This window comes from Tachypleus tridentatus, chromosome 8, assembly GCF_004210375.1.
Source record: "Tachypleus tridentatus isolate NWPU-2018 chromosome 8, ASM421037v1, whole genome shotgun sequence".
NCBI lineage: Eukaryota > Metazoa > Arthropoda > Merostomata > Xiphosura > Limulidae > Tachypleus > Tachypleus tridentatus.
In genome coordinates, this window is record NC_134832.1 from 148341994 (window position 1) to 148368781 (window position 26788).

Below are 26788 nucleotides of genomic sequence, written 5' to 3' on the forward strand. Positions count from 1 at the left end.
TTATCAATCAAGGTAAGAAGATAGGGCAGATAATGCAATTATCTTGAATGGTTTGAAAATTACTTTGTACGGGAAACTACTCACTGCAACTTTGTTGGCCTCGACCCAAAGTGTAAAATAGTTTTGCTTTTAGCTAATTGTTTGGCCCACCCCTAAACAAGAACTTTTAATAACAATATTATTGGGCTGGACCTCCTTCCTAACTGTACCTCTTTGGTACAGCACTGTAACTAGGGCATACAACATTCACTAAAATGTAAATAAAGATCAGAGTTCATGCACTGTTTGTTCGTTTCAGTGAATAATGGGAAGTGTGATGCAACCTTTCATGAAGGAATTTAACATAAAGGATGTAGTATGGTGACTCACTTCTGTCTGATAAAAATACACTGCAGGATGGCTTGCACAAAGTGTGGCCAAGCTTAATGTTTCAGGAAAAAGAAGAAAAATAACTGAATTTCACTGGAGTAAAAGAAGTTTTAAATGAAAAGAATTTGATCTGAGAATTGGTAGAGTATGTTAAAAGTATGACAGGTTAAAAGTATCTTGAAGTAACCAAGGGTATAACAGAAGAAAATCAGGAGGAATGGATGAATGATGACAACAAAGTGCAGTTGTTTATAAATCATCTAATAAAGAGATTGTGGAGATGGTTCATCAAGGTGAGAAACAAGAAGATTAAGAAGGAAGTGCAGATGAAGAAGAAAGAATTTCTGCTGATAAATGTATCCAGATGATTAGAAATTTGATTTCAGAACTGGAACAAAGGAACTTTAACAAAACAAGATATTATGTCTGTTTATTTGATTCAAACAAAATTAACTAAAAACCACAGGAGAAGAAGCTACTATGTAACAGTCTAGTGCAGATAATCCACTTTCTACCCTCTGCTCTGCCCTTAATGTACAGGTGCCTGCTGACCCCGATGTACTTTTAATGTACCCGGAGATACAATTAACAATATTGTACAACACATTGGAAGTTAATATATGGCAGCATTAAAAGGAAATTTATTTTCTGTTTTTTTTTTTTTATTTTGTTTTAACTTTATTACACTGTACTGTTAATTATATATGGTCAAGTTTCAACAGCATCTTACAACTATAACTTTTCAATTTTAAAGTTTATGTTTCTTAAAACAAAAACTATGTCTAGAAACATTAGTGATACTACAGTAATCGTACTGTTTTAACAGCATGAAGTATGTAACAAAGTAAAGTATAGCTTTATAGTACAGGTCTTGAAATAATAAACCTTTTCTGACAGTATTAATGATTGTATCAGTTTCTGTTTAAAGCATTATTCTACCTTTCATGTCATAGCAATAAGTGTGTAGAGCAATTTGGCAAGACTAGGGATAAGACATACAGTCATGTGAAAAAGTTAGGACACCCTATGAAAGCCTGTGTATTTTTGTAACATTTTTGGATATATAGATATTTAATCTCAATTTTAACAATACTGAGAGATTGTAGGAATATAACTAAACAATTAAAACTGAATAAAAGACTTTTCAAGATCTTCTGTAAATGTAATTCTACAAAAATGCATATTCTAACTGAGGAAAAAGTGAGGACACCCTACCCCCTAATAGCTAGTGTTATCCCCTTTGGTTGAAATAACTGCAGTGAGACACTTCTTGTAGCCATCTACCAGTCTCTGACATTGGTCTGAAGAAAGTTTGCCCCACTCCTCAATGCAGAATTCTTTCAGCTGAAAGATGTTTGAGGGGTTTCTTGCATGTACAGCCCGTTTCAAGTCACCCCACAGCATCTCAATGGGATTAAGATCTGGGCTTTGACTCGGCCATTCCAGGTCTCTCCATTTCTTAGTTTTCAGCCAATCCTTGGTTGATTCACTGATATGTTTTGGGTCATTGTCATGTTGCAAGATCCAATTCCGCTTCAGCTTTAATTTTCTTACAGATGGACTCGCATGTTCCTCAAGCACCCTCTGATACACAGTAGAATTCATGGTGGATTCTATGATTGTGAGCTGTCCAGGTCCTGCTGCAGCAAAGCAGCCCCAAACCATGACACTTCCACCTCCATGCTTCACAGTTGGTATGAGGTTCTTTTTCTGGAATGCTGTATTAGATTTATGCCAAACATGTCCTCTGTTCTGGTGTCCAAATAATTCAATTTTGGTTTCATCTGTTCAAAGAACATTATTACAGAAGTCCTGGTCTTTGTCTACATTCTCTCTGGCAAACTTCAGTCTGGCCTTGATGTTTCTCTTAGAGAGCAAAGGATTCCTCCTTACACACCTACCATGCAAGTTACACTTGTGCAGTCTCTTTTTGATTGTAGAGGCATGCACTTTCACATAAACAGCAGCCAGAGCCTGCTGTAGGTCTCATTATGACATGTTAAGGTGTTTGGAGACCTCTTTTAGCATCTTGCAGTCTGCTATCGAGGTGAACTTGCTTGGACGACCAGACCTGGGCAAGTTGGCAGTTGTTTTGAAAGTCCTCCACTTGTTGACTATTTTCCGGACAGTGGAATGGCTGATTTCAAAATCTTCTGAGATCTTTTTAAATCCCTTACCAGACTCATAAGCTGCTACAATTGTCTTTCTGAAGGCCTCAGACAGCTCTTTTGCTCTCACCATGGTGCTCACTCTCACTAACAGTCAGGAGCACATCAAACTAAATGTCTGAGGTTTAAATAGGGCAAGCCTCATTCAAAATGCTGAGTAACAATCTTCTAATCATGTGCACCTGATGTGATACACCTGTGTGCGAGTTGAGTCATTTAAGGTGGAAATAAATGTGGGGGTGTCCTAACTTTTTCCTCAGAATATGCATTTTTGTGGAATTACATTTACAGAAGATCTTGAAAAGTCTTTTCTTCAGTTTTAATTGTTTAGCTATATTCCTATAAACTCTCAGTATTGTTAAAATTGAGATTAAATATCTATTTATCCAAAAATGCTACAAAAATAGGGTGTCCTAACTTTTTCACATGACTGTATGTTACATAAAGGGGTTCTTAGATGGCAAATTCTGTAGTCCTGCTTCTTCTGTAATGCAGTATTTGTCACATCCCAACAGTGTCAGACTAAAGTTTCCACTATAGTAGCTTACTACCTGTACAACACAGGTAACATTTTCAAATAAAAACAAGTTACAATTTATCCACCTGTACAAGTAACACCTTTGAACAGAACAAAATAAAAGGTACTGGTAGCTTCTTCAAAGTTACATTAACAGATTATGCATACTCATTAACTAAAGCATAGAATATTGTTTACAAAGTTTAACAGTCTTTTTGAAAATGATATATAGAGGCACATTTTAAGAAGCTAAATATATAACAAATCAGTCAGTGTTGAAGCTCAAATTGTGTACTAACAAATATTTAAAAGACAGTTGACACAAGAGTTAACACTGAAAAGCCGACAGTATTTAGTAAAACAAGACCTATAATCCCTCTGCATTTTTCACATTGAATTACACGTATTCTCTTTTCAAGATTCACATTGTTTAAAAGTCTAACTGTGACTAAGTAGATAACAGTAAACTTACCATAAATGGATAAGCTTAGCAGTAAATAACAAGAGACAAGATTTGATATGGAAGTTTATCATGTGTATGTTGAAGATCAATTACAGAAAAAGAACAGTTGCCCTCTTTCAATGCTGCGTACGCTAATCTATAGAAATATTTAGGAAACACGACCTTTACATTTTAGATTTATATAATTTTAAAAAAAATATTTTAACCAATGTTTCACCTTTGCAGATTGATCAGGGTTAATACACACAACTGTATGATATTAGAATATTTCTTAAATATGTATATATTGTTCTATCTCTTAAGTCTGCTGTAAAGTGTGTCTAACAATGTATTGGTTATTATTATTTCACTGCTATTCTAATATTACAGCATAGTTATAATACTAACTTTACAGCTATACTAACATATTACTAAATGATAAAAACCCTGTATCCTAAGCACTTTCAAGAGGTGGATCTTTTTCTTCTGACACAAACAGTTTGTCATTTTTTATCAATACTTATTGTATCTCATGCATTTTTTCTTATATTATGAACATATTACTAACATACCCTCTTTACCCATCTTATGGCAGACTTGAGACATTACAAACAGTTCTGTCTCGGAACCTTAAAGAGGGAAGGCAAAATGGTGGTTAAAAACAATTTATATACATCCGGAATACAAAGGTCATTTTTTCTCATTTTTCTATCAAAATGTGTAAATCCCTTTAGTATTAGTTGCAAGTTTTCAAAGACAACTAAAATAATCTATAGAAACTTTAGATTTAATAAATGTAAGACTTATTCAGGTATGTAAATTTGGGAAAATTATCCTGTGTAGAGGAAACAAGTTTTCTATATAATGAGAATTAGGATGTAGCTGTGAAGGCTGTTAAAAACTGTGTGTTGCATCATGTAGTTTTCATCCTTTTACAGAAAAGACACTGGCTTTCAAAAGTTGTACAAAGAAAGTGCACCATACTAATTCATGGTTTGAAACATTTAAACTCTAAAGAGAGACAGAAATATGAAGACATGACCTGAGTTGGGTAAACCCTCTTTGAAATGTTTACAGGAGTTGTGGAAAACCATCATTGATAATGAAATTTTCAACATTAGAATAAATAAGAAATTTGTGATAGTTCAGACAGGCTAGCTATTAGTCAAAATCTTAACTGCATTACAGATTAATAACTTCTGAAACAATGTACCAAATGGTGTGTGTGTGTGTGTGTGTGTGTGTGTGTGTGTGTGTGCTGGTAAAACATAATTCCATTGTTTTTGTGGATAATTTTATGTTCTTAAGTCTTGTTTCTTTGGAAAGAAAAATTTTGTTCAAATCACTATTTTCTTATTAAGCTGGATGTAGTGTTTATTACTTTCTATAATGGTTCAAATGTAAAAAAATATTAATAAGTTCCATTTTTCTCTTTGCTGTATGGATTCAGTAAATTTGGTCTTTGAAGGACAGTTTAAAACAGTTTATGCAGCCACAATAAATTGTATTGAATTATTTTACATGAAAGATAAAAGACCAAAACTTAACAACTAGTAAAAAACTACTTCAGAAGAAGGTCAGCAGAATGATTTGGAGGACTGTGTACTTTGTTTTATATCATAATAGCTGGGAAATTTAACCAATTACCTACAAGAAGTAATTAAATTGATTAAGGTTAGAGGTGATGTGATTGAAGCTAAATTTAAAACTCTAAAAGGAATTTATAATGATAATGCATCAAAACATTCATATTAAACAATGAGAATAGAAGTACTGGGATGGATACAAGTACAAGTGTTGTTAGGGTAGGAGTCATATTCACTGAGTAGGACTAGGGAATACAAGTATAAATGTTGTTAGGATAGGAGTCATCTTCACTAAGCAGAACTAGGGAATACAAGTATAAATGTTGTTAGGGTAGGAGTCATCTTCACTAAGATAGTTATTTTTCTAAAAAGATGGTTGGCCTTTGGAATGGATTGCTTTCAGATGTTATAGAGGCATTAAGTTTAAATCAGTTTATGAAAAATCTTTGTGAGTACATGAGTGATAAGGTCTGGTTAAATTTTTTGTTTAAGGTAATTTAGTGTGTGAAATAACAAGGATGGACAAACAAGTCCCATGTTTGAAATTGTTATGTTAATGGCACAGTTTTGTCCTGTATCAAATTGTAATCTTGTCAAATCATATCAAATAAAAGACAGCTGAGAGCTGACAAGCCAAGAATGACAATAAAGAGTTTTAGGTTGGATGCTGGTTGAAATTCAGTCACAGTTTACAGATTTCATTCTTTGATAATTTTTGAATTTTTTCTAGTCTTTTTTGTAACTTTTTGTATAGGGTTCACATAGTTAAGTAAAAACTTGGAGTTCAGTTGGGTTCTTAGGCCTAAAGTTTTTGAATTTTAAGTATAAACAATTAAGGCAATAAAAAATTCTTATTTTTTAAAAAAGATTCCTGATTACATATAGTGTAGAATAAAAACAAAATGTTATAATGTACATCCAAATTTTGTACATCTCAAACATCTGGATAACCTCCTCATGCAAAGCTACACATTCTTTCCAAACCTCTGGTGTCTTCCCCCATATACTGTGTAAACACTACCTTCCAGGGAGCTCCCACTAAGAAAGTTACTAATGCAAACAGAAGCTATGAAAGTTATCTAAATCATATACATTCTTCAGGTCTGGAACTAATCTAAAAATATCAGACAATGTTATTTTGTGTGTCTGTTTTCAGTAAATGCAAGGACAGGAACATCTCTTGGGATTCTACATAGTTTGTAACCAATTCTCACACACACAGATCCTAATCATAATTCTATAGCATTAAGATTTTACTCATGGTTCTATAGCAACTTTTCATTATTACTCTTGTGTGGGTACATAACATTAAGAATTAATATATGATTTGAGAACTCTTTTGAATACCTTCCATAGGAGGAAATATAGTGATAAAAATTGTAGAATTTTAACAGATAAATGATTTAACTGTTCAGAAATGACAACATACATTTCCAGCTGTAACAACAAAAACAAAAAAGTTGAAAACTAAACTGTGCAATGTTATTTAAAAAGTATTTCACCTATGAAAATTTGGGTAATAAAAATGCATCAGAATTTGATTATAGAATGAACAACGGCTGTGTAGAGAACCCCAAAATAAAATCCTGTATTTTCCCCACAAAGTCATAAATATTCAAATATAACTAACAATAATATAAAACTTTTTAGTTGTTTTACAGACACTTCATCCCTTTTATTGTAAAAAGAAAAACGAACAACTGAATTGTTTATGGTTGGAGTAATTAATGGATTTATATTTTGAACATAAAACAATTAATCAGTTGAAACTTGTTGAAGAGAAATTTAACAGAACTAGTGTGAAAAAATAGAATAGCTTTTCATAGTCTTAACTAATGCTAGGCAATTAATGGAATTTAATAAACAATTGTTTAAAAACATTAATTTAGAGTACTTAATTATTTTTGTGATCATAACACTAATTTATTACACTAAACAACTGTGAATTAACCTAAAATAGAGAAATTGTAAGGAAATGTTTTGATTATTCTGATAGTGGGAATAATTGAAAATAACAATTAGAGACATTAAATTTGATTAATAAGTTATTTTGTGTGACATAAATGTCTCAATCAATTAACTGGGTTAATCAACTAGTTCTACAAATCTTATTAAATGTAGCAAACAAAATTACTTGTAACTGAATATAACATCTCAGTAAAGTTATGAAAGACAAAACAAAATCTCTGTCAGGGTAAGGACGAATAGTAATAAAGATTCTATAAAAGTCACAATATTTATTATTATATACAATTTAATACTGTGAAAAAGACAACAATAAATTCTTCAACAGTCAGAAACATTGTGTCAATTTCAAACAGTTCATCAAGTCAAAAAGGAAACATGCGTAACCGACGTGTTAGAAACCTGAATAGATGCAAGTTGTTCATTTGTAGCTGTAAGTTCAAATTAGTCAACATTAAATAGCATGTTTTACATTGGGAATCAATTTTAGAAACAAGCTACATATTACTGCATGCAACGTTATGTTATGCAACCCATAAACTTCCTGTAATTAAGAATTACTAGAAAATGAGCTACATATGATGTAGTAAAACACAAACTCTCCACTGATTAACTAAATAAATATAATTTAATGATGACAATACTTTATATCAAATTTCCTTGAGATACTTAATGTTGTACACCAAGAAAATACTCCGAGAAAACATGATGAGTTATTTTTAATGCACATTACAGCAGAAGTGTTCAAAACCCGACATTATATTTTTCATAGTTTGTATAAAAAAAATTCAAGTTGATTATTAAACTTTCACTTTGGTTTATAAATAATGTTAGCAAGCTAGCAGATACTTAGTTGATGTTACAGCTTTTGCTAGTATAATTTAGAAGGTAACAGCGAAAGACTGCTAGTATACATTTGGAAAATTCTAAGTACAGAAGGTTACTGTAATTGTGACCAGCAAGACTGTGTCACTTGCCAATGCCATGCTGCTTTTGTAATACCAACTTCAGATGTACGGCATACCCAAGCTGAGGGTAAGGAAGTAGGGACAGCAAAATTATAGCTTCAACTTTGATTGGTTGCCAAAGCAATTAGCATGTGGGCCAGCTGGCTTCATTTGTTGTGCAGTTTTGCCAGAAAAATGATTAGTAATAGAAATAATGTATCCAAAGCTAATAACACTGAATGACAGCAAAGCATTCCATCTACTAAATTAAAGTATTATACATAAACTCAAAGCCTGCCTTTAAAATTCAAACTCAATCTCTCTCACGCTCCCAGAAATTTACTGCTTCCACCACATCAGACAAGCCATTCCAAAGGCCAACTACCCTATTTGAAAGATAACACTATCTTTGAAGATGACTTCTAATGTACCATACTAAAATCTATAATGGAGAAAACAAAAACAAGTAACCATTTCATAGCACCTTCAAAAGTTAAAATTGAAACCCATTAATGTTCTTTTGATTGAGTCTTATAGCTTCCTAATGGGGACTTAGCTTATATTTTGATTCTCAACACCTACTAACAATGACCAAGTTCACCTATTGAGCTTTAATAATTCCTAATTATTTAGCTTTCTTTTGCATCCAATTCTTTATTGCTAGTTTAGTTCGTTTTAAGGCTAATGCTGAATCGGAATTTTTGAGTCCTTCTGTTTTCTTGTGCTACTTCAATTATTTTTCCAAGTTTTCCACTTCACAGCACAAGTTGTAATATGAATTATTTTTCACATTACCACAAACTTACTACTGTGGGTCTAATGCTTTTCAGTTTAGCACAGTTTTAAACACTTGCGACTCTTCTGTTAAATGAGATGTTGTCAATTTTTAGCTGTTGAAGTTGTAATGTTTATCAACAGCTTGTTCAATTGATAGAGTTTCCAACTGAAACTTTATCAGATGCTCAGCAACAAATACAAACAAATTAAAACTTGCAAATTCCATCAGTTCATATTCTAGCTAAGCTTGGTACGGAGCAGCGTGTCTACATAAAAACAACAGTAACAAGTTAATAATGGTATTATTAACTTCTACAATAACTTGTTAAACACAGAAATTAAACAGAAAAATGGTAAGTTATTTAATGGGGCTTGAAACAATAACATGAACTATCAGTCCAGATAATAGTAAAGGGTAATCCGTGATGATGAAAAAACCCACTTGTAGAGAAAAATATGTAAAAACGGCTGGTATGGATAGAGAAAGCACTATGTAGAAGAACCAACAATGTTTCGACCTTCTTCGGTCATCGTGAACCTGATGATAGTGCTTTCTCTACCCATACCAGCCGTTTTTTCCGTATATATAATACTAAAGTTCAATTTGCCAACTCATGTGGTAAAACAAAATATTATAAGATACTTCGAATAACACTAATGATGAATAAATAGGTTTAATTGTGTACTACTACTAGAATGTAGGCCTAGCAACTAGTACTTTCATTTGTAATTTTTCAAGATATAATAGTAAATGCTATTCTTAAGTGTAGTTCATATTTGAAATGTTTACTCTGACAAATTACGTCTTCAATAAACAATACAAGTCATGAAACCTCTTGCTTAATAACATTTTATCATGGAAACACAAACTATTTTAACTGACCACTAAAATCTATCCAAGAAAAACAATTTACCAGAAATCATTTCTATTTAAGGTCACAGTAACATTAAAAAACCTCACGTATAAACTCACCTCAGTTCGAAGTTGTAGCCTTTTATTCATTTCATATATTCTATAATCAGGTTGTCCAAAATATGGAGTGTGACGTCTGAAATAAGAAGAAAATGGTGAAGAATAAAAAGGGTCACCAGGTGGCCCTCCAGGCATTGGTTGGTTGAACATGGGCTTCATCTGTCCTATTACCCAGCAATGTAAGCAATTTTGAACATAAAACACTAATCTAAAATGTTTTAAACAAAGGTGTTAGAACTTTAACTCAGCTTTACGAGGTTCAAAATGTTCACCAGTTCCACTGATTTCTCTTTACTGTGACTATAACATTACCACGTTCATCTTTACGTCCCAACTTCAAGTTCAAAGTTCAATCAGTACATTTTTGGTAAAGGCTGAAGGAAACATTTACTGATTTACCACAAATGTGGGCACTTTCATTTTCTGAACAGTTAAGCAAACTGTTGCCTGCGTTGACATATTCCACATTGTCACAGGTTTTAAGACGTTAAGTTTTATAACTGTCACTATGACTATGAGAAACTACCGCTAAAACATTTTTTTTAAAGCATAATGAACGATATCAGTTATAGTACTATAAATGCTGTCACAGAGTAACAAACTGAATAATTTTAAAAGTTACAAGCATTTAAACTCCTAATTTTGCTCGACACATCGTCACTCACACATTCGACTACAATCGTTTGCAAGTTACACCAGTCGACCACTGTGCGACACAAAACTTATGAAGTTACACTTTTAAAGTTATCTAACTGTTCTTTATAACTAGACACAGAGGTTAGACACTAAATAATTATAAACTGAAGAACAATTTTTAGTTGAGAAGCTAAATAACAGGTAAAAAAAAAAAAATCCAGTTGTTGCTGTTGTGAAAATATATTGATTTCTTACAGGTTGTACTTCTAAGCCTAATTCGTCCAGAAGTGAAAAGTTACCGTAAATCACACCATGAATCACGACTACTGTCAAAGAATCCAAGTTTCAGTTCAGACATCGCTATCCAACAGGTCGTGATTATTTAATACGGATAAATTCGATAGTTTGTATTTCACGTCTTCCAGGTATAGAAATGACGTATCTGAAATGGAGTCACACAACGAAATATAAATATTGAACAAAATCGGAAGTTTCTTAAATAATTGCACACTACGACGTTAAGGTATGGACTTTTCCTAGTTACGTTTCATAAATCAAGGAAGAGATGGCACACGTAACGTACACAACGCCAAACCATACACTATACTTCCAAACGCACTTAGTTCACCAGCTTCCCGCTAGTTCTGTATGTTGCGCGAGGAAAGCTTAGTTTCGAGATCATGCGATTCATACCTCACGATGTACGTGTAGTAATATGCTACGGTTTACGGGTTAAACCATTTTGTTGATGAGGGGAGAGTTTGTAAATTGTAACTTCTTCACTTACAACGTTTCTATGAATACATGTATATACATATACAGAGTAACATTGTGAATTTTTAATTATTAGATTGTGTTTCAGTAAAATCTAAGCCATTTGAAATACCTAAAAATGTTTGAACCGTACGTATGTAAACACCAACTCTTTTTGACCGTTTACATTTTTATTACGTTAAGAATACATAGAGAATTCTTAAGAATGACGACTTCTTGAAATGCACATTGCCAATAAATAGTACTAATGTAAAAGAAAAATACCAAAAACGATTCTTGTAATCGACTATTTTCAACCTCTTACTAATTCGCCACCAAATTCACAAGTTTTTAGTATACTGCAATCCATATACCTACAATTAAAGTGACGATTTTACGATTAAATTATGAACTAGAATATATAACACTTTCAAAACTGTCTCTTATTTTTCAATGAGGATCACTGATCTTTAGACCAATAAAGTGAAGAAATTCATTGTTTGGACAAATCTCCCCCTCTCGCGTGGATTATAAATACATTCTTTTAATTTGATAGCAAATAAATATATACTAAAGAGAATACGCGCTTGACAGCTATATTTACAGTTTTCTAGACGTCTCGAGAAAAAAAAATTAATTCTTGGGTGCTGTCGATCTTCGTTACGAATTTTTTGATGGCACAAAACAAATGTATAAAAAGAACAGCCCTTTATAATAGACTTTATTATATGAGGTAACCAGAACTAATCTCTGTATAATACCTATCTTATTTTTCTATTATTATGTACATGCAATTTTAACGTGAATAAATCAGTTATTCCGAGCGCGTTATGAATTAATAAGAGTTATCAGAAAAACACATTTCTTTTGGATTTTAATGGGGGAATACTCCTACCACATCTCGAAGTCCGTTGCCCACTTACAGCGCTACGTAGTCACACAGGAAAATAAACACATTCCCAACTTCTAATAAGCTCTAAGGATTTTTTTGACTTTTAAAAATCTAAAATATTGATACTAGTCATTATTACAAAATGTAGAAACAACTACTATTTGAGAACTGAATAAAATAACACCAGACGAACGGAAAAGACAGAAGTAAAATCCAATACTAATTCATCAGAACACAACCCTTTTTTTATTTGTGTTATGTTTGCATACATTTACAAAAAGTAAATATTAAAATACTCTTTCTATGGGGAATTATGGGTGTTCGAAAATGAAAGCGTATGATACGCACTTCAAGGAAGCTAATGAAACTTATAACCATTTTTCCTGTCAGTATATGTGCAAAATACTCTATGAACACCAAATACTTAAAGCTTTGCTAAAACACACCATACACGTGAGGATCAGGAAGAAGTAGAATAATGATCATTTTAATTGTGCTTAATTGGGTGAAAAACTAACAAATTGCAACTTTCGTTCCATTCATGTTTTCTCATAACATAAGAAAGAAACTTAAATCGATTGTTACTAGTTCCAAGATATTTGATTTACAAATCACAGGCAAACCTATTCAAGACTGCACTCTGCTACGGTTTATGCACCTGCCAATAGAGGACAGTGAGGTAATATACTGTAGATTAGACTGTAGGCTTGTTACTACTCTGTTTCAGAATTTTGCATAAAACTATCATGTGCTCTCTGCATTACACCGTCTTTAATTTTGAGCTAACAGATTAACAGGAAAGCAACTAGTCAATAGCACCTACAACCAACTCTTGGGCTACTCTTATCTGACCGAATAATGAGATCTGACCGTCATTCTTATAACACACTTACGATCTTCAAATTACAGAAGACAACATACGAATTGAACAATATAACAATGTGTACTTCAAGTAACTTCGAAAGATAAATATTTCTGCATCAAAACTTAGAAACTACTTACGTTTTGTGCTCTACAATATGCCATACGAATACATAGAAAACAAAAAAACTGGTGATTAATAAGTTTAATGATAGTACGTTGGATTACTACACACAGTATATAGTTTTACCGTCGATGTGATTTCCACGAAAGTGCATGCACAACCGCAAAATAACGAGAAAAAATTATTTTAGAGATTGTTGTCTGCCACGCGTGCCCCCCAGTGACACAGCGGTATGTCTGCGGACTTATAACAATAGAAAGCGATTTTCGATATCCGTAGTGAGTAGGGCATAGATAGCACATTGTGAAGCTTTGGGCTTAACTTCAAAGAAACAAACTTTCACGACTTTTGAAATATTCTGAATGTTTTATCAAAAATACGATTACCTGATTTAAAAACATTACATGTTTGTTGTCAGACAGTTTTCCTTTCTCGAAAGCTTATTTTTTCAGAATTAGTTTTTGTGTGTAGTAAGACAGATTATTTAACAAATGAGGTAATTATGGATAACTTTATCAAATATGGAAACTTACCTTTGAAAATATTGCATTATAAAAAATAGGTCCAGCATGGCCAGGTGGTTAGGGTACACGACTCATAATCTGATTGTTGCGAGTTCGAATCCTCATCACATCAAATATGCTCGTCCTTTCGGCCATGGGGGAGTTATATTATGATAGTCCATCCCACTATTTGTTGGTAAAAAGGTAGCTCAAAAGTTGGTGGTGGATGGTGATTACTAACTGCTTTTCTTCTTGTCTTACACTTTTAAATTAGGAACGGCTAGCGCAAATAACCCTCATGTAGCTTTACGCAAAATTCAAAAAAAGAAACAAAGAAATTGTGGAAGATGAGGTTGACGCATGTTTAATAAATTATACTTCGTTAAGTATTACATTCAGTTCTGTTAGATGAATCAAGTATAACATTTATGAGGAACAACTGACGTCATTACTCACAAGCTTTTAACGTGCCACCCATTTGAAATCCTTTCTCGTTATATAACTAGGTAAAGTCAGTAAACTTTTGGTAAGTTATCCGGTTGCGAAACGCTGCAATAAATAGATGGATAGAAATGCGTTTGAAGATCTATTCTGGCTATCTCACCGGGCCTAATGTTTATTAAAAGCGAAAGGAAAAAACAAAAACTAAAATCTATCAACAATGATATTTATTCAACATTGCCTCATGTTTCATTAGCATAACCATGGACTGGACGTGACTTGCCAAACAAAGCTTTACTTCTTTGCTGGCAGGAGACTGCTGATGTTCGCTGAATTTCAAATACTTGTTCATTGTTATTTGTTTAGATATTATTTTGTCATATTTCTCATAAAATCCTTTCTTAGTACAGTTCCACGTGCAGCACAGATTCCACCTATATTGAAAGAAAAGCATGCATTTTTGTTGTTTATGGCTACTAATGCTGTTTGTTTTCCCTCAAAGAAAAACCAACCTGTCGACGGTACCCTCCGCTGTCTCTTGAGCTACTCTTGTTCAATGAATAGTAGAACTAGCCGTACCATTATAATCTTCTCACCACAGCTGAAGGAGGGAGTATGTACGTCACAGATTTTCAATCCCATGAGTCGTGCGTCCAAACCACCAAAATATGCAGGACACTGTAGGTGGTCAGACACACGCTCTATTACAATACCTCTGGAGTTGTAAGTTCTCTGGCTAATTACTTTGCTCTAGTACTATTATACATTCTTATAATTCTTGAAAGTTCCTAAGGATATATATTAATTATTTAAGTGTTTTTTAATATAATAGATGTAATAATAATACTTTGTGACAAGTATAATTGTATTTAATTATCATGCCAAGTTGGCAAGGTTTCGTTGCAGTGCCAAGGTTAAGCACTATAAGATAAATTCTAAAGATATTAACCAATAATAAAATATCTTACGTACTTGCTCAGTCTAGGGTGAATGAAGGCTCGTGATGCGTGAATTAACATATCTGTTTAAGCTCATTATAACATTGTCATATATATCTGTTAATATGAAGTAAGTGTTTTTAACTAAATATTGATTTAATAAACTTCCACCCTGTAGTATACTAACAGCAGAAGTTATTCCAATCGGACATAACAATGCTAAAATTACTAAACGAAGGTAAAAAGATATCGTAATAAGGTGTAAAAAAAGGATTCGAGTCTCAATATACTTTCTTCTACATGAAAATAAAGTTCAGAATTCAATAATCAGAGACATAACTAAGACTTGTTTTCAACAAAAGAGCAACTAATCATAATAAAACTATTTTTTTTTGCATTTTATTTCACAGTTTCTCATGCTTTCATGCAAGCCTACAATATTTACGAGAACTAAAGATGCCTTAAAGAAACAAAAAAATTGAAAATAGCCCATTAACGATAATAAAAAATTTCTCGAGATTCAAACTTTTGACTAAAATAAACTTTCTTCAAGTCTTTAAGTTTGTTCATTTGTGGTAAAGCACAAAGCTACATAATAAGCTATCTGTGTTGAGCCCAGAGTGGGTATCGAAACTCTAATTTTAGCATTATAAGCCTACTGAATTAACGCTGGGCTACTGGGGGAAATAAATAGTAAAAATTTCTTTAATTAACCAAGAGTTCACAAGAAACTTTCTTTAATTCTTCAACAGTCCACTAAAGAATACGAGAAACTTTCTTTAATTCTTCAACAGTCCACTAAAAATAAGAGAAACTTTCTTAAATTCTTCAACAGTCCACTAAAGAATAAGAGAAACTTTCTTTAATTCTTCAACAGTCCACTAAAGAATAAGAGAAACTTTCTTTAATTCTTCAACAGTCCACTAAAGAATAAGAGAAACTTTCTCTAATTCTTCAACAGTCCACTAAAGAATAAGAGAAATTTTCTTAAATTCTTCAACAGTCCACTAAAGAATAAGAGAAACTTTCTTTAATTCTTCAACACTCCACTAAAGAATAAGAGAAACTTTCTTTAATTCTTCAACAGTTCACTAAACAATAAGAGAAATTTTCTTTAATTCTTCAACAGTCCACTAAAGAATAAGAGAAACTTTCTTTAATTCTTCAACAGTTCACTAAAGAATAACAGAAACATTTTTCAATTTGTCAACAATCCACTAAAGAATAAAAGAAACTTTCTTCAATTCGTCAACAGTCCACTAAAGAATAAGAGAAACTTTCTTTAATTCTTCAACAGTTCACTAAAGAATAACAGAAACATTTTTCAATTTGTCAACAATCCACTAAAGAATAAGAGAAACTTTCTTCAATTCGTCAACAGTCCACTAAAGAATAAGAGAAACTTTCTTTAATTCTTCAACAGTCCACTAAAAATAAGAGAAACTTTCTTAAATTCTTCAACAGTCCACTAAAGAATAACAGAAACATTTTTCAATTTGTCAACAATCCACTAAAGAATAAGAGAAACTTTCTTCAATTCGTCAACAGTCCACTAAAGAATAAGAGAAACTTTCTTTAATTCTTCAACAGTTCACTAAACAATAAGAGAAATTTTCTTTAATTCTTCAACAGTCCACTAAAGAATAAGAGAAACTTTCTTTAATTCTTCAACAGTTCACTAAAGAATAACAGAAACATTTTTCAATTTGTCAACAATCCACTAAAGAATAAGAGAAACTTTCTTCAATTCGTCAACAGTCCACTAAAGAATAAGAGAAACTTTCTTTAATTCTTCAACAGTCCACTAAAGAATAAGAGAAACTTTCTTAAATTCTTCAACAGTCCACTAAAGAATAAGAGAAACTTTCTTTAATTCTTCAACACTCCACTAAAGAATAAGAGAAACTTTCTTTAATTCTTCAACAGTTCACTAAACAATAAGAGAAATTTTCTTTAATTCTTCAACAGTCCACTAAAGAATAAGAGAAACTTTCTTTAATTCTTCAACAGTTCACTAAAGAATAACAGAAACATTTTTCAATTTGTCAACAATCCACTAAAGAATAAGAGAAACTTTCTTCAATTCGTCAACAGTCCACTAAAGAATAAGAGAAACTTTCTTTAATTATTCAACAGTTCACTAAAGAATAACAGAAACATTTTTCAATTTGTCAACAGTCCACTAAAGAATAAGAGAAACTTTCTTCAATTCGTCAACAGTCCACTAAAGAATAAGAGAAACTTTCTTTAATTCTTCAACAGTCCACTAAAAATAAGAGAAACTTTCTTAAATTCTTCAACAGTCCACTAAAGAATAACAGAAACATTTTTCAATTTGTCAACAATCCACTAAAGAATAAGAGAAACTTTCTTCAATTCGTCAACAGTCCACTAAAGAATAAGAGAAACTTTCTTTAATTCTTCAACAGTTCACTAAACAATAAGAGAAATTTTCTTTAATTCTTCAACAGTCCACTAAAGAATAAGAGAAACTTTTTTTAATTCTTCAACAGTTCACTAAAGAATAACAGAAACATTTTTCAATTTGTCAACAATCCACTAAAGAATAAGAGAAACTTTCTTCAATTCGTCAACAGTCCACTAAAGAATAAGAGAAACTTTCTTTAATTCTTCAACAGTCCACTAAAAATAAGAGAAACTTTCTTAAATTCTTCAACAGTCCACTAAAGAATAACAGAAACATTTTTCAATTTGTCAACAATCCACTAAAGAATAAGAGAAACTTTCTTCAATTCTTCAACAGTCCACTAAAGAATAAGAGAAACTTTCTTTAATTCTTCAACAGTCCACTAAAAATAAGAGAAACTTTCTTAAATTCTTCAACAGTCCACTAAAGAATAAGAGAAACTTTCTTTAATTCTTCAACACTCCACTAAAGAATAAGAGAAACTTTCTTTAATTCTTCAACAGTTCACTAAACAATAAGAGAAATTTTCTTTAATTCGTCAACAGTCCACTAAAGAATAAGAGAAACTTTCTTTAATTCTTCAACAGTCCACTAAAGAATAAGAGAAACTTTCTTTAATTCTTCAACACTCCACTAAAGAATAAGAGAAATTTTCTTTAATTCTTCAACAGTTCACTAAAGAATAACAGAAACTTTCTTAAATTCGTCAACAGTCCACTAAAGAATAAGAGAAACTTTCTTCAATTCGTCAACAGTCCACTAAAGAATAAGAGAAACTTTCTTAAATTCGTCAGCAGTCCACTAAAGAATAAGAGAAACTTTCTTTAATTCTTCAACAGTCCACAAAAAAATAAGAGAAACTTTCTTTGATTCTTCAACAGTCCACTAAAGAATGAGAGAAATTTTCTTTAATTCTTCAACAGTTCACAAAAGAATAACAGAAACTTTCTTAAATTCGTCAACAGTCCACTAAAGAATAAGAGAAACTTTCTTCAATTCGTCAACGGTCCACTAAAGAATAAGAGAAACTTTCTTCAATTCTTCAACAGTCCACTAAAGAATAAGAGAAATTTTCTTTAATTCTTCAACAGTCCACTAAAGAATAAGAGAAACTTTCTTAAATTCGTCAGCAGTCCACTAAAGAATAAGAGAAACTTTCTTAAATTCGTCAGCAGTCCACTAAAGAATAAGAGAAACTTTCTTTAATTCTTCAACAGTCCACTAAAGAATAAGAGAAACTTTCTTTGATTCTTCAACAGTTCACTAAAGAATAAGAGAAACTTTCTTTAATTCTTCAACAGTCCACTAAAGAATAAGAGAAACTTTCTTTAATTCTTCAACAGTTCACTAAAGAATAACAGAAACATTTTTCAATTTGTCAACAATCCACTAAAGAATAAGAGAAACTTTCTTCAATTCTTCAACAGTCCACTAAAAATAAGAGAAACTTTCTTAAATTCTTCAACAGTCCACTAAAGAATAACAGAAACATTTTTCAATTTGTCAACAATCCACTAAAGAATAAGAGAAACTTTCTTCAATTCGTCAACAGTCCACTAAAGAATAAGAGAAACTTTCTTTAATTCTTCAACAGTTCACTAAACAATAAGAGAAATTTTTTTAATTCTTCAACAGTCCACTAAAGAATAAGAGAAACTTTCTTTAATTCATCAACAGTTCACTAAAGAATAACAGAAACATTTTTCAATTTGTCAACAATCCACTAAAGAATAAGAGAAACTTTCTTCAATTCGTCAACAGTCCACTAAAGAATAAGAGAAACTTTCTTTAATTCTTCAACAGTCCACTAAAAATAAGAGAAACTTTCTTAAATTCTTCAACAGTCCACTAAAGAATAAGAGAAACTTTCTTTAATTCTTCAACACTCCACTAAAGAATAAGAGAAACTTTCTTTAATTCTTCAACAGTTCACTAAACAATAAGAGAAATTTTCTTTAATTCTTCAACAGTCCACTAAAGAATAAGAGAAACTTTCTTTAATTCTTCAACAGTTCACTAAAGAATAACAGAAACATTTTTCAATTTGTCAACAATCCACTAAAGAATAAGAGAAACTTTCTTCAATTCTTCAACAGTCCACTAAAAATAAGAGAAACTTTCTTAAATTCTTCAACAGTCCACTAAAGAATAACAGAAACATTTTTCAATTTGTCAACAATCCACTAAAGAATAAGAGAAACTTTCTTCAATTCGTCAACAGTCCACTAAAGAATAAGAGAAACTTTCTTTAATTCTTCAACAGTTCACTAAACAATAAGAGAAATTTTTTTAATTCTTCAACAGTCCACTAAAGAATAAGAGAAACTTTCTTTAATTCTTCAACAGTTCACTAAAGAATAACAGAAACATTTTTCAATTTGTCAACAATCCACTAAAGAATAAGAGAAACTTTCTTCAATTCGTCAACAGTCCACTAAAGAATAAGAGAAACTTTCTGTAATTCTTCAACAGTCCACTAAAAATAAGAGAAACTTTCTTAAATTCTTCAACAGTCCACTAAAGAATAACAGAAACATTTTTCAATTTGTCAACAATCCACTAAAGAATAAGAGAAACTTTCTTCAATTCGTCAACAGTCCACTAAAGAATAAGAGAAACTTTCTTCAATTCTTCAACAGTCCACTAAAGAATAAGAGAAACTTTCTTTAATTCTTCAACAGTCCACTAAACATAAGAGAAACTTTCTTAAATTCTTCAACAGTCCACTAAAGAATAACAGAAACATTTTTCAATTTGTCAACAATCCACTAAAGAATAAGAGAAACTTTCTTCAATTCGTCAACAGTCCACTAAAGAATAAGAGAAACTTTCTTTAATTCTTCAACAGTTCACTAAACAATAAGAGAAATTTTCTTTAATTCTTCAACAGTCCACTAAAGAATAAGAGAAACTTTCTTTAATTCTTCAACAGTTCACTAAAGAATAACAGAAACATTTTTCAATTTGTCAACAATCCACTAAAGAATAAGAGAAACTTTCTTCAATTCGTCAACAGTCCACTAAAGAATAAGAGAAACTTTCTTTAATTCTTCAACAGTCCACTAAAAATAAGAGAAACTTTCTTAAATTCTTCAACAGTCCACTAAAGAATAACAGAAACATTTTTCAATTTGTCAACAATCCACTAAAGAATAAGAGAAACTTTCTTCAATTCGTCAACAGTCCACTAAAGAATAAGAGGAACTTTCTTCAATTCTTCAACAGTCCACTAAAGAATAAGAGAAACTTTCTTTAATTCTTCAACAGTCCACTAAAAATAAGAGAAACTTTCTTAAATTCTTCAACAGTCCACTAAAGAATAAGAGAAACTTTCTTTAATTCTTCAACACTCCACTAAAGAATAAGAGAAACTTTCTTTAATTCTTCAACCGTTCACTAAACAATAAGAGAAATTTTCTTTAATTCGTCAACAGTCCACTAAAGAATAAGAGAAACTTTCTTTAATTCTTCAACAGTCCACTAAAGAATAAGAGAAATTTTCTATAATTCTTCAACAGTTCACTAAAGAATAACAGAAACTTTCTTAAATTCGTCAACAGTCCACTAAAGAATAAGAGAAACTTTCTTCAATTCGTCAACAGTCCACTAAAGAATAAGAGAAACTTTCTTCAATTCTTCAACAGTCCACTAAAGAATAAGAGAAATTTTCTTTAATTCTTCAACAGTCCACTAAAGAATAAGAGAAACTTTCTTAAATTCGTCAGCAGTCCACTAAAGAATAAGAGAAACTTTCTTTAATTCTTCAACAGTCCACAAAAAAATAAGAGAAACTTTCTTTGATTCTTCAACAGTCCACTAAAGAATGAGAGAAATTTTCTTTAATTCTTCAACAGTTCACAAAAGAATAACAGAAACTTTCTTAAATTCGTCAACAGTCCACTAAAGAATAAGAGAAACTTTCTTCAATTCGTCAACGATCCACTAAAGAATAAGAGAAACTTTCTTCAATTCTTCAACAGTCCACTAAAGAATAAGAGAAATTTTCTTTAATTCTTCAACAGTCCACTAAAGAATAAGAGAAACTTTCTTAAATTCGTCAGCAGTCCACTAAAGAATAAGAGAAACTTTCTTTAATTCTTCAACAGTCCACTAAAGAATAAGAGAAACTTTCTTTGATTCTTCAACAGTTCACTAAAGAATAAGAGAAACTTTCTTTAATTCTTCAACAGTCCACTAAAGAATAAGAGAAACTTTCTTTAATTCTTCAACAGTTCACTAAAGAATAACAGAAACATTTTTCAATTCTTCAACAGTCCACTAAAGAATAAGAGAAACTTTCTTCAATTCGTCAACAGTCCACTAAAGAATAACAGAAACTCTCTTTAATTCTTCAACAGTCCACTAAACAATAATTGAAACTCGGCAAAAAAACATTTAAAGACCTCTTCCCCCCAAAAAAGTATAGAATAAATTTGCTGTGTCGCCTAGCTTTCGTTGAGTCACATGTACTCTCGCCCACCCCATTCAGTTACGCCACAGGATTCGCTGTCGTATTACAACGTTCTTACAGCTAAAAGGGTGAGCATGTTTAATAAAAGGTATTCAAACCCGCGACTCGCTAAAAGCTTCTTACTGTAAGACCTTTGTTACAAAGTTTCGTATTTGTAATGATACGACGTAATTTGTCTGTGTATAACTTATCAAGAGTGCTGTGGCCTGGCATAACCAGGTGGTTAGAGCGCTCGGCTCTTAATCTGAGAGTCTCGGGTTCGAATTCCCGTCACACCAAACATTCTTGCCCGTTCAGCCGCAGTGGCATTATAATGTGATGGTCGGTTTCACTATTTGTTGGCAAAATAGTAACCCAAGAACTGGCGGTGGGCGGTAACGACTAGGTGCCTTCCCTCTAGCCTTACACTACTAAAATCCAAAACAAACAAACACGTGTTTTCAATCAATAATTAATTTGCACGTTTCATAACAGTTTGCAATACAATAAATCCAATATTTTAACAACAGAACTATTAGAACACACTGTGTTACAGTTGTCATCGTAAACACTATCTTTATTTACTCATTATTTACACAAGCTGGGACACCCATAATTTGAATGGATTGTTGTTGTTGTTGTTTTTGAGTTATGCACAAAGCTACACAATGGGCTATCTGTGCTCTGTCCACCACGAGTATCGAAACCCGGTTTTTAGCGTTGTAAGTCCGCAGACATACCGCTAAGCCACTGGGGAGCAACCTGGATTGAAGTTAAGTAATTACATTAATAATGAAAGGTTATCTTGGGACTTAAAATGTTGTTTCATTTAAATGTTTTTAAAAACCAGAATGAAATAAAAATAGCAAAACACAAAATGTAAAACCGTAAACTTGCATTTATCTCCTTCATGTCAAATTTGGTGAAGATCCATCAACAAGGGAGAAGTAGTAGTAAAAAACTCCTGCAACAACTCTCATAAAAACTGGAAAATTGAAAATTTGTGTGTATTTCCCCATGTACCTAATGAGTATCCATACCACTTTGGGTGAAGATTTATCCACACCCTGCGAAGTATTTACGTGGACATACAACAGACAGCACTATTATATTTATATAAATGGTGCCAGTAATTTAGATCTGCGTGTGACGTATTTATGACATCATATCTGCTCTTTGACAGGAAACGGAGGCGAAACGAGAAATTCGTGATTCATATTGCAAATATACATGCACACAGGATAAGAATTTCGCCGAGTTGGGAGTTTCACATCACGTAATAAAAAAGTTTTTCCAGTGTCATATAAGCAAGAGTTCCATAATAATGTGGTAAGGCAAATATTACAGCTAATAATTTACGTTACGTACTTTTACAATTATCTATCCTGACAGGATTTTATTATATTTCCTTTCTATAAGTACTGACTAAGTAGTTTGTTTAACCAGCTGTTTTTTTTTAAGTATCAACTTAGTAAGCATTTAATCTACTGATTATAGTTTTGATTCTATATTAAACTTGAATACCATACATTTTGCATTTTTTTGAAATTTTATATGTAAAACACTTATTGTTAACGTATTTTTACAATTAATATATTGTACAAAATGTAATTCTCCTGAAAAGGATGCTTATGTAAATCTCAGGTTTAGTTTTGTAAGTTAATTTGTTCCTCTAAAGCTTAAAGCGTGTACGTAAATAGTTACATTTAACTACTACTATTCTAGTTTTTTAATAAATATTTTCATAAATCTGTCTGGATTTTGTTTCTTGCTGATTTAGGACTTTATACATATAGGCTCAATAAGTAATATTCTTACCATTAAAAACAAAGAAACACAAACACACATAAACAAATGTAGAGTAACTGCCTGTTGTAAAAGTGGAAAAGATATGTCTCTTCTTATAGACCATACCTTTTATTGTGAGATCATAGAACTAATAAGTTCTGTACTAAAAATGTCCACTACACTATTTATGGTACTTATTGTTCCAATGACGGAACGAAGGAACATCAAAGTATTTAATACATTCTCCATCCTTTGCACGGTACAAGATCCTAATCGTGTTAGGTACAGTCACGTGAAAAAGTTAGGACACCGTATAAAAGCCTGTGTATTTTTGGATAAATAGATATTTAATCTTAATTTAAACAATACTGAGAGATTATAGGAATATAACTAAACAATTAAAACTGAATAAAAGACTTTTCAAGATCTTCTGTAAATGTAATTCTACACAAATGCATATTCTGACTGAGGAAAAAGTTAGGACACCCCCACATTTATTCCCACTTAAAATGACTAAACTCACACACAGGTGTATCATACCAGATGCATGTGATTAAAAGATCGTTACTCAGCATTGTGAATGAGGCTTGCCCTATTTAAACCTCCAACATTTAGTTTGGTGTGCTTCTGACTGTTGAAGTGAGAGTGAGCACCATTGTGAGAGCAAAAGAGCTGTCTGAGGCCTTCAGAAGGAAAATTGTAGCAGCTTATGAGTCTAATAAGGGATTTAAAAAGATCCCAAAAGATTTTGAAATCAGCCATTCAACTGTTCGGAAAATAGTCAACAAGTAGAACTCTTTCAAAACAACTGCCAACATGCCCAGGTCTGGTCGTACAAGTTTTTCAGAGAGAATGTAGACAAAGACCAGGACTTCTGGAATAATGTTCTTTGAACAGATGAGTCCAAAATTGAATTATTTGGACACCAGAACAGAGGACATGTTTGGCGTAAACCAAATACAGCATTCCAGGAAAAGAACCTCATACCACTTGTAAAGCATGGAGGTGGAAGTGTCATGGTTTGAGGCTGCTTTGCTGCAGCAGGACCTGGACAGCTCACAATCATAGAATCCTCCATGAATTCTTCTGAGCATCAGAGGGTGCTTGAGGATCATGTGAGACCATCTGTATGAAAATTAAAGCTGAAGAGAAACTGGACCCTGCAACATGACAATGACCCAAAACATACCAGTAAATCCACCAAGGCCTGGCTGAAAACTAAGAAATGGAGAGTCCTGGAATGGCCGAGCCAAAGCTTAGATCTTAATCCCATTGAGATGCTGTGGAGTGACTTGAAACGGGCTGTACATGCAAGAAACCCTTCAAACATCTCACACCTGAAAGAATTTTGCATTGAGGAGTGGGGCAAACTTTCTTCAGACCGATGTCAGAGACTGGCAGATGGCTACAAGAAGCGTCTCACTGCAGTTATTTCAACCAAAGGGGATAACACTAGCTATTAGGAGGTAGGGTGTTCTCACTTTTTTCTCAGTTAGAATATGCATTTTTGTAGAATTACATTTACAGAAGATCTTGAAAAGTCTTTTATTCAGTTTTAATTGTTTAGTTATATTCCTATAATCTCTCAGTATTGTTAAAATTGAGATTAAATATCTATATATCCAAAAATGTTACAAAAATACACAGACTTTCATAGGGTGTCCTAACTTTCTCACATGACTGTATGTCTTATCAAAAACATTAACTCACTACATCTTTCATTCAGTATTAAAGCAACTAAACATTATGGGATTTTATAATACATAAATGAATGATAAAGCATCATATTAACATTGCCTACAACACTGAATATATAATTTTTCCAAATATTATAATGTTCTTGTGTTGGTGTTTGCTTTTATTATATTCAAATATTGCATTACAATAGAACAGACAGATTCTCAAGTTGAGGTCATTGACAACTTTGTATCTAATGACAAAAAAGCCACTAGGTGAGTCTGACAGAGTGCAAAGTATACAAGAATTGTACACGAACTGAAATGTACTAGACTTGAATGAAAGATAATTTAATCATGGCAATATAGTATTTCATAATCCACAAATATTTAAGTTTGTGTTGTTTTTAAATATTAAAAGTATCGATCTATTAGCAGAATTTGATCCTCAGGTAAACTGGATAAACACGACCAAAATCGTATGATGGAAAACTGATTTGTTTATGTGGTTACAAAAAAAACTTTGAAGAAAATTCACTATGTATAGATCTTGGTAAGTTATATTTGTAAACAATAGGAGTTTTAAACCCCAAATATGTGCGTTCTAGATAGAAAATAACCAAAATACACTATGTATAGATCTTGGTAAGTTATATTTGTAAACAATAGGAGTTTTAAACCCCAAATATGTGCGCTCTAGATAGAAAATAACCAAAATACACTATGTATAGATCTTGGTAAGTTATATTTGTAAACAATAGGAGTTTTAAACCCCAAATATGTGTGTTCTAGAAAATAACCAAAATACACTATGTATAGATCTTGGTAAGTTATATTTGTAAACAATAGTAGTTTTAAACCCCAAATATGTGTGTTCTGGATAGAAAATAACCAAAATACACTATGTATAGATCTTGGTAAGTTATATTTGTAAACAATAGTAGTTTTAAACCCCAAATATGTGTGTTCTAGATAGAAAATAACCAAAATACACTATGTATAGATCTTAGTAAGTTATATTTGTAAACAATAGAAGTTTTAAACCCCAAATATGTGTGTTCTGGATAGAAAATAACCAAAATACACTATGTATAGATCTTGGTAAGTTATATTTGTAAACAATAGTAGTTTTAAACCCCAAATATGTGTGTTCTAGATAGAAAATAACCAAAATACACTATGTATAGATCTTGGTAAGTTATATTTGTAAACAATAGGAGTTTTAAACCCCAAATATGTGTGTTCTATATAGAAAATAACCAAAATACACTATGTATTGATCTTGGTAAGTTATATTTGTAAACAATAGGAGTTTTAAACAACAAATATGTGTGTTCTTGATAGAAAATAACCAAAATACACTATGTATAGATCTTGGTAAGTTATATTTGTAAACAATAGTAGTTTTAAACCCCAAATATGTGCGTTTTAGATAGAAAATAACCAAAATACACTATGTATAGATCTTGGTAAGTTATGTTTGTAAACAATAGTAGTTTTAAACCCCAAATATGTGCGTTCTAGATAGAAAATAACCAAAATACACTATGTATA

General features: G+C 31.9%; 1 protein-coding gene across 9 annotated transcripts in view; it reads right to left on the reverse strand.

Moving 5' to 3' along the window:
* Positions 1-26788, reverse strand: part of Chi (LIM domain-binding protein 2 Chi) — a 136047-nt gene that overhangs the window by 40860 nt on the left and 68399 nt on the right. For 6 of the 9 annotated variants that reach the window (XM_076452072.1, XM_076452071.1, XM_076452074.1 and 3 more), the window contains one exon: positions 9745-9820. In XM_076452072.1, coding sequence (XP_076308187.1) covers positions 9745-9820 — 76 coding nt within the window. Of the gene's footprint in view, positions 1-9744; positions 11051-26788 lie in introns of those variants that run through there. The other 3 variants (XM_076452078.1, XM_076452076.1, XM_076452080.1) reach the window with 2 other exon arrangements.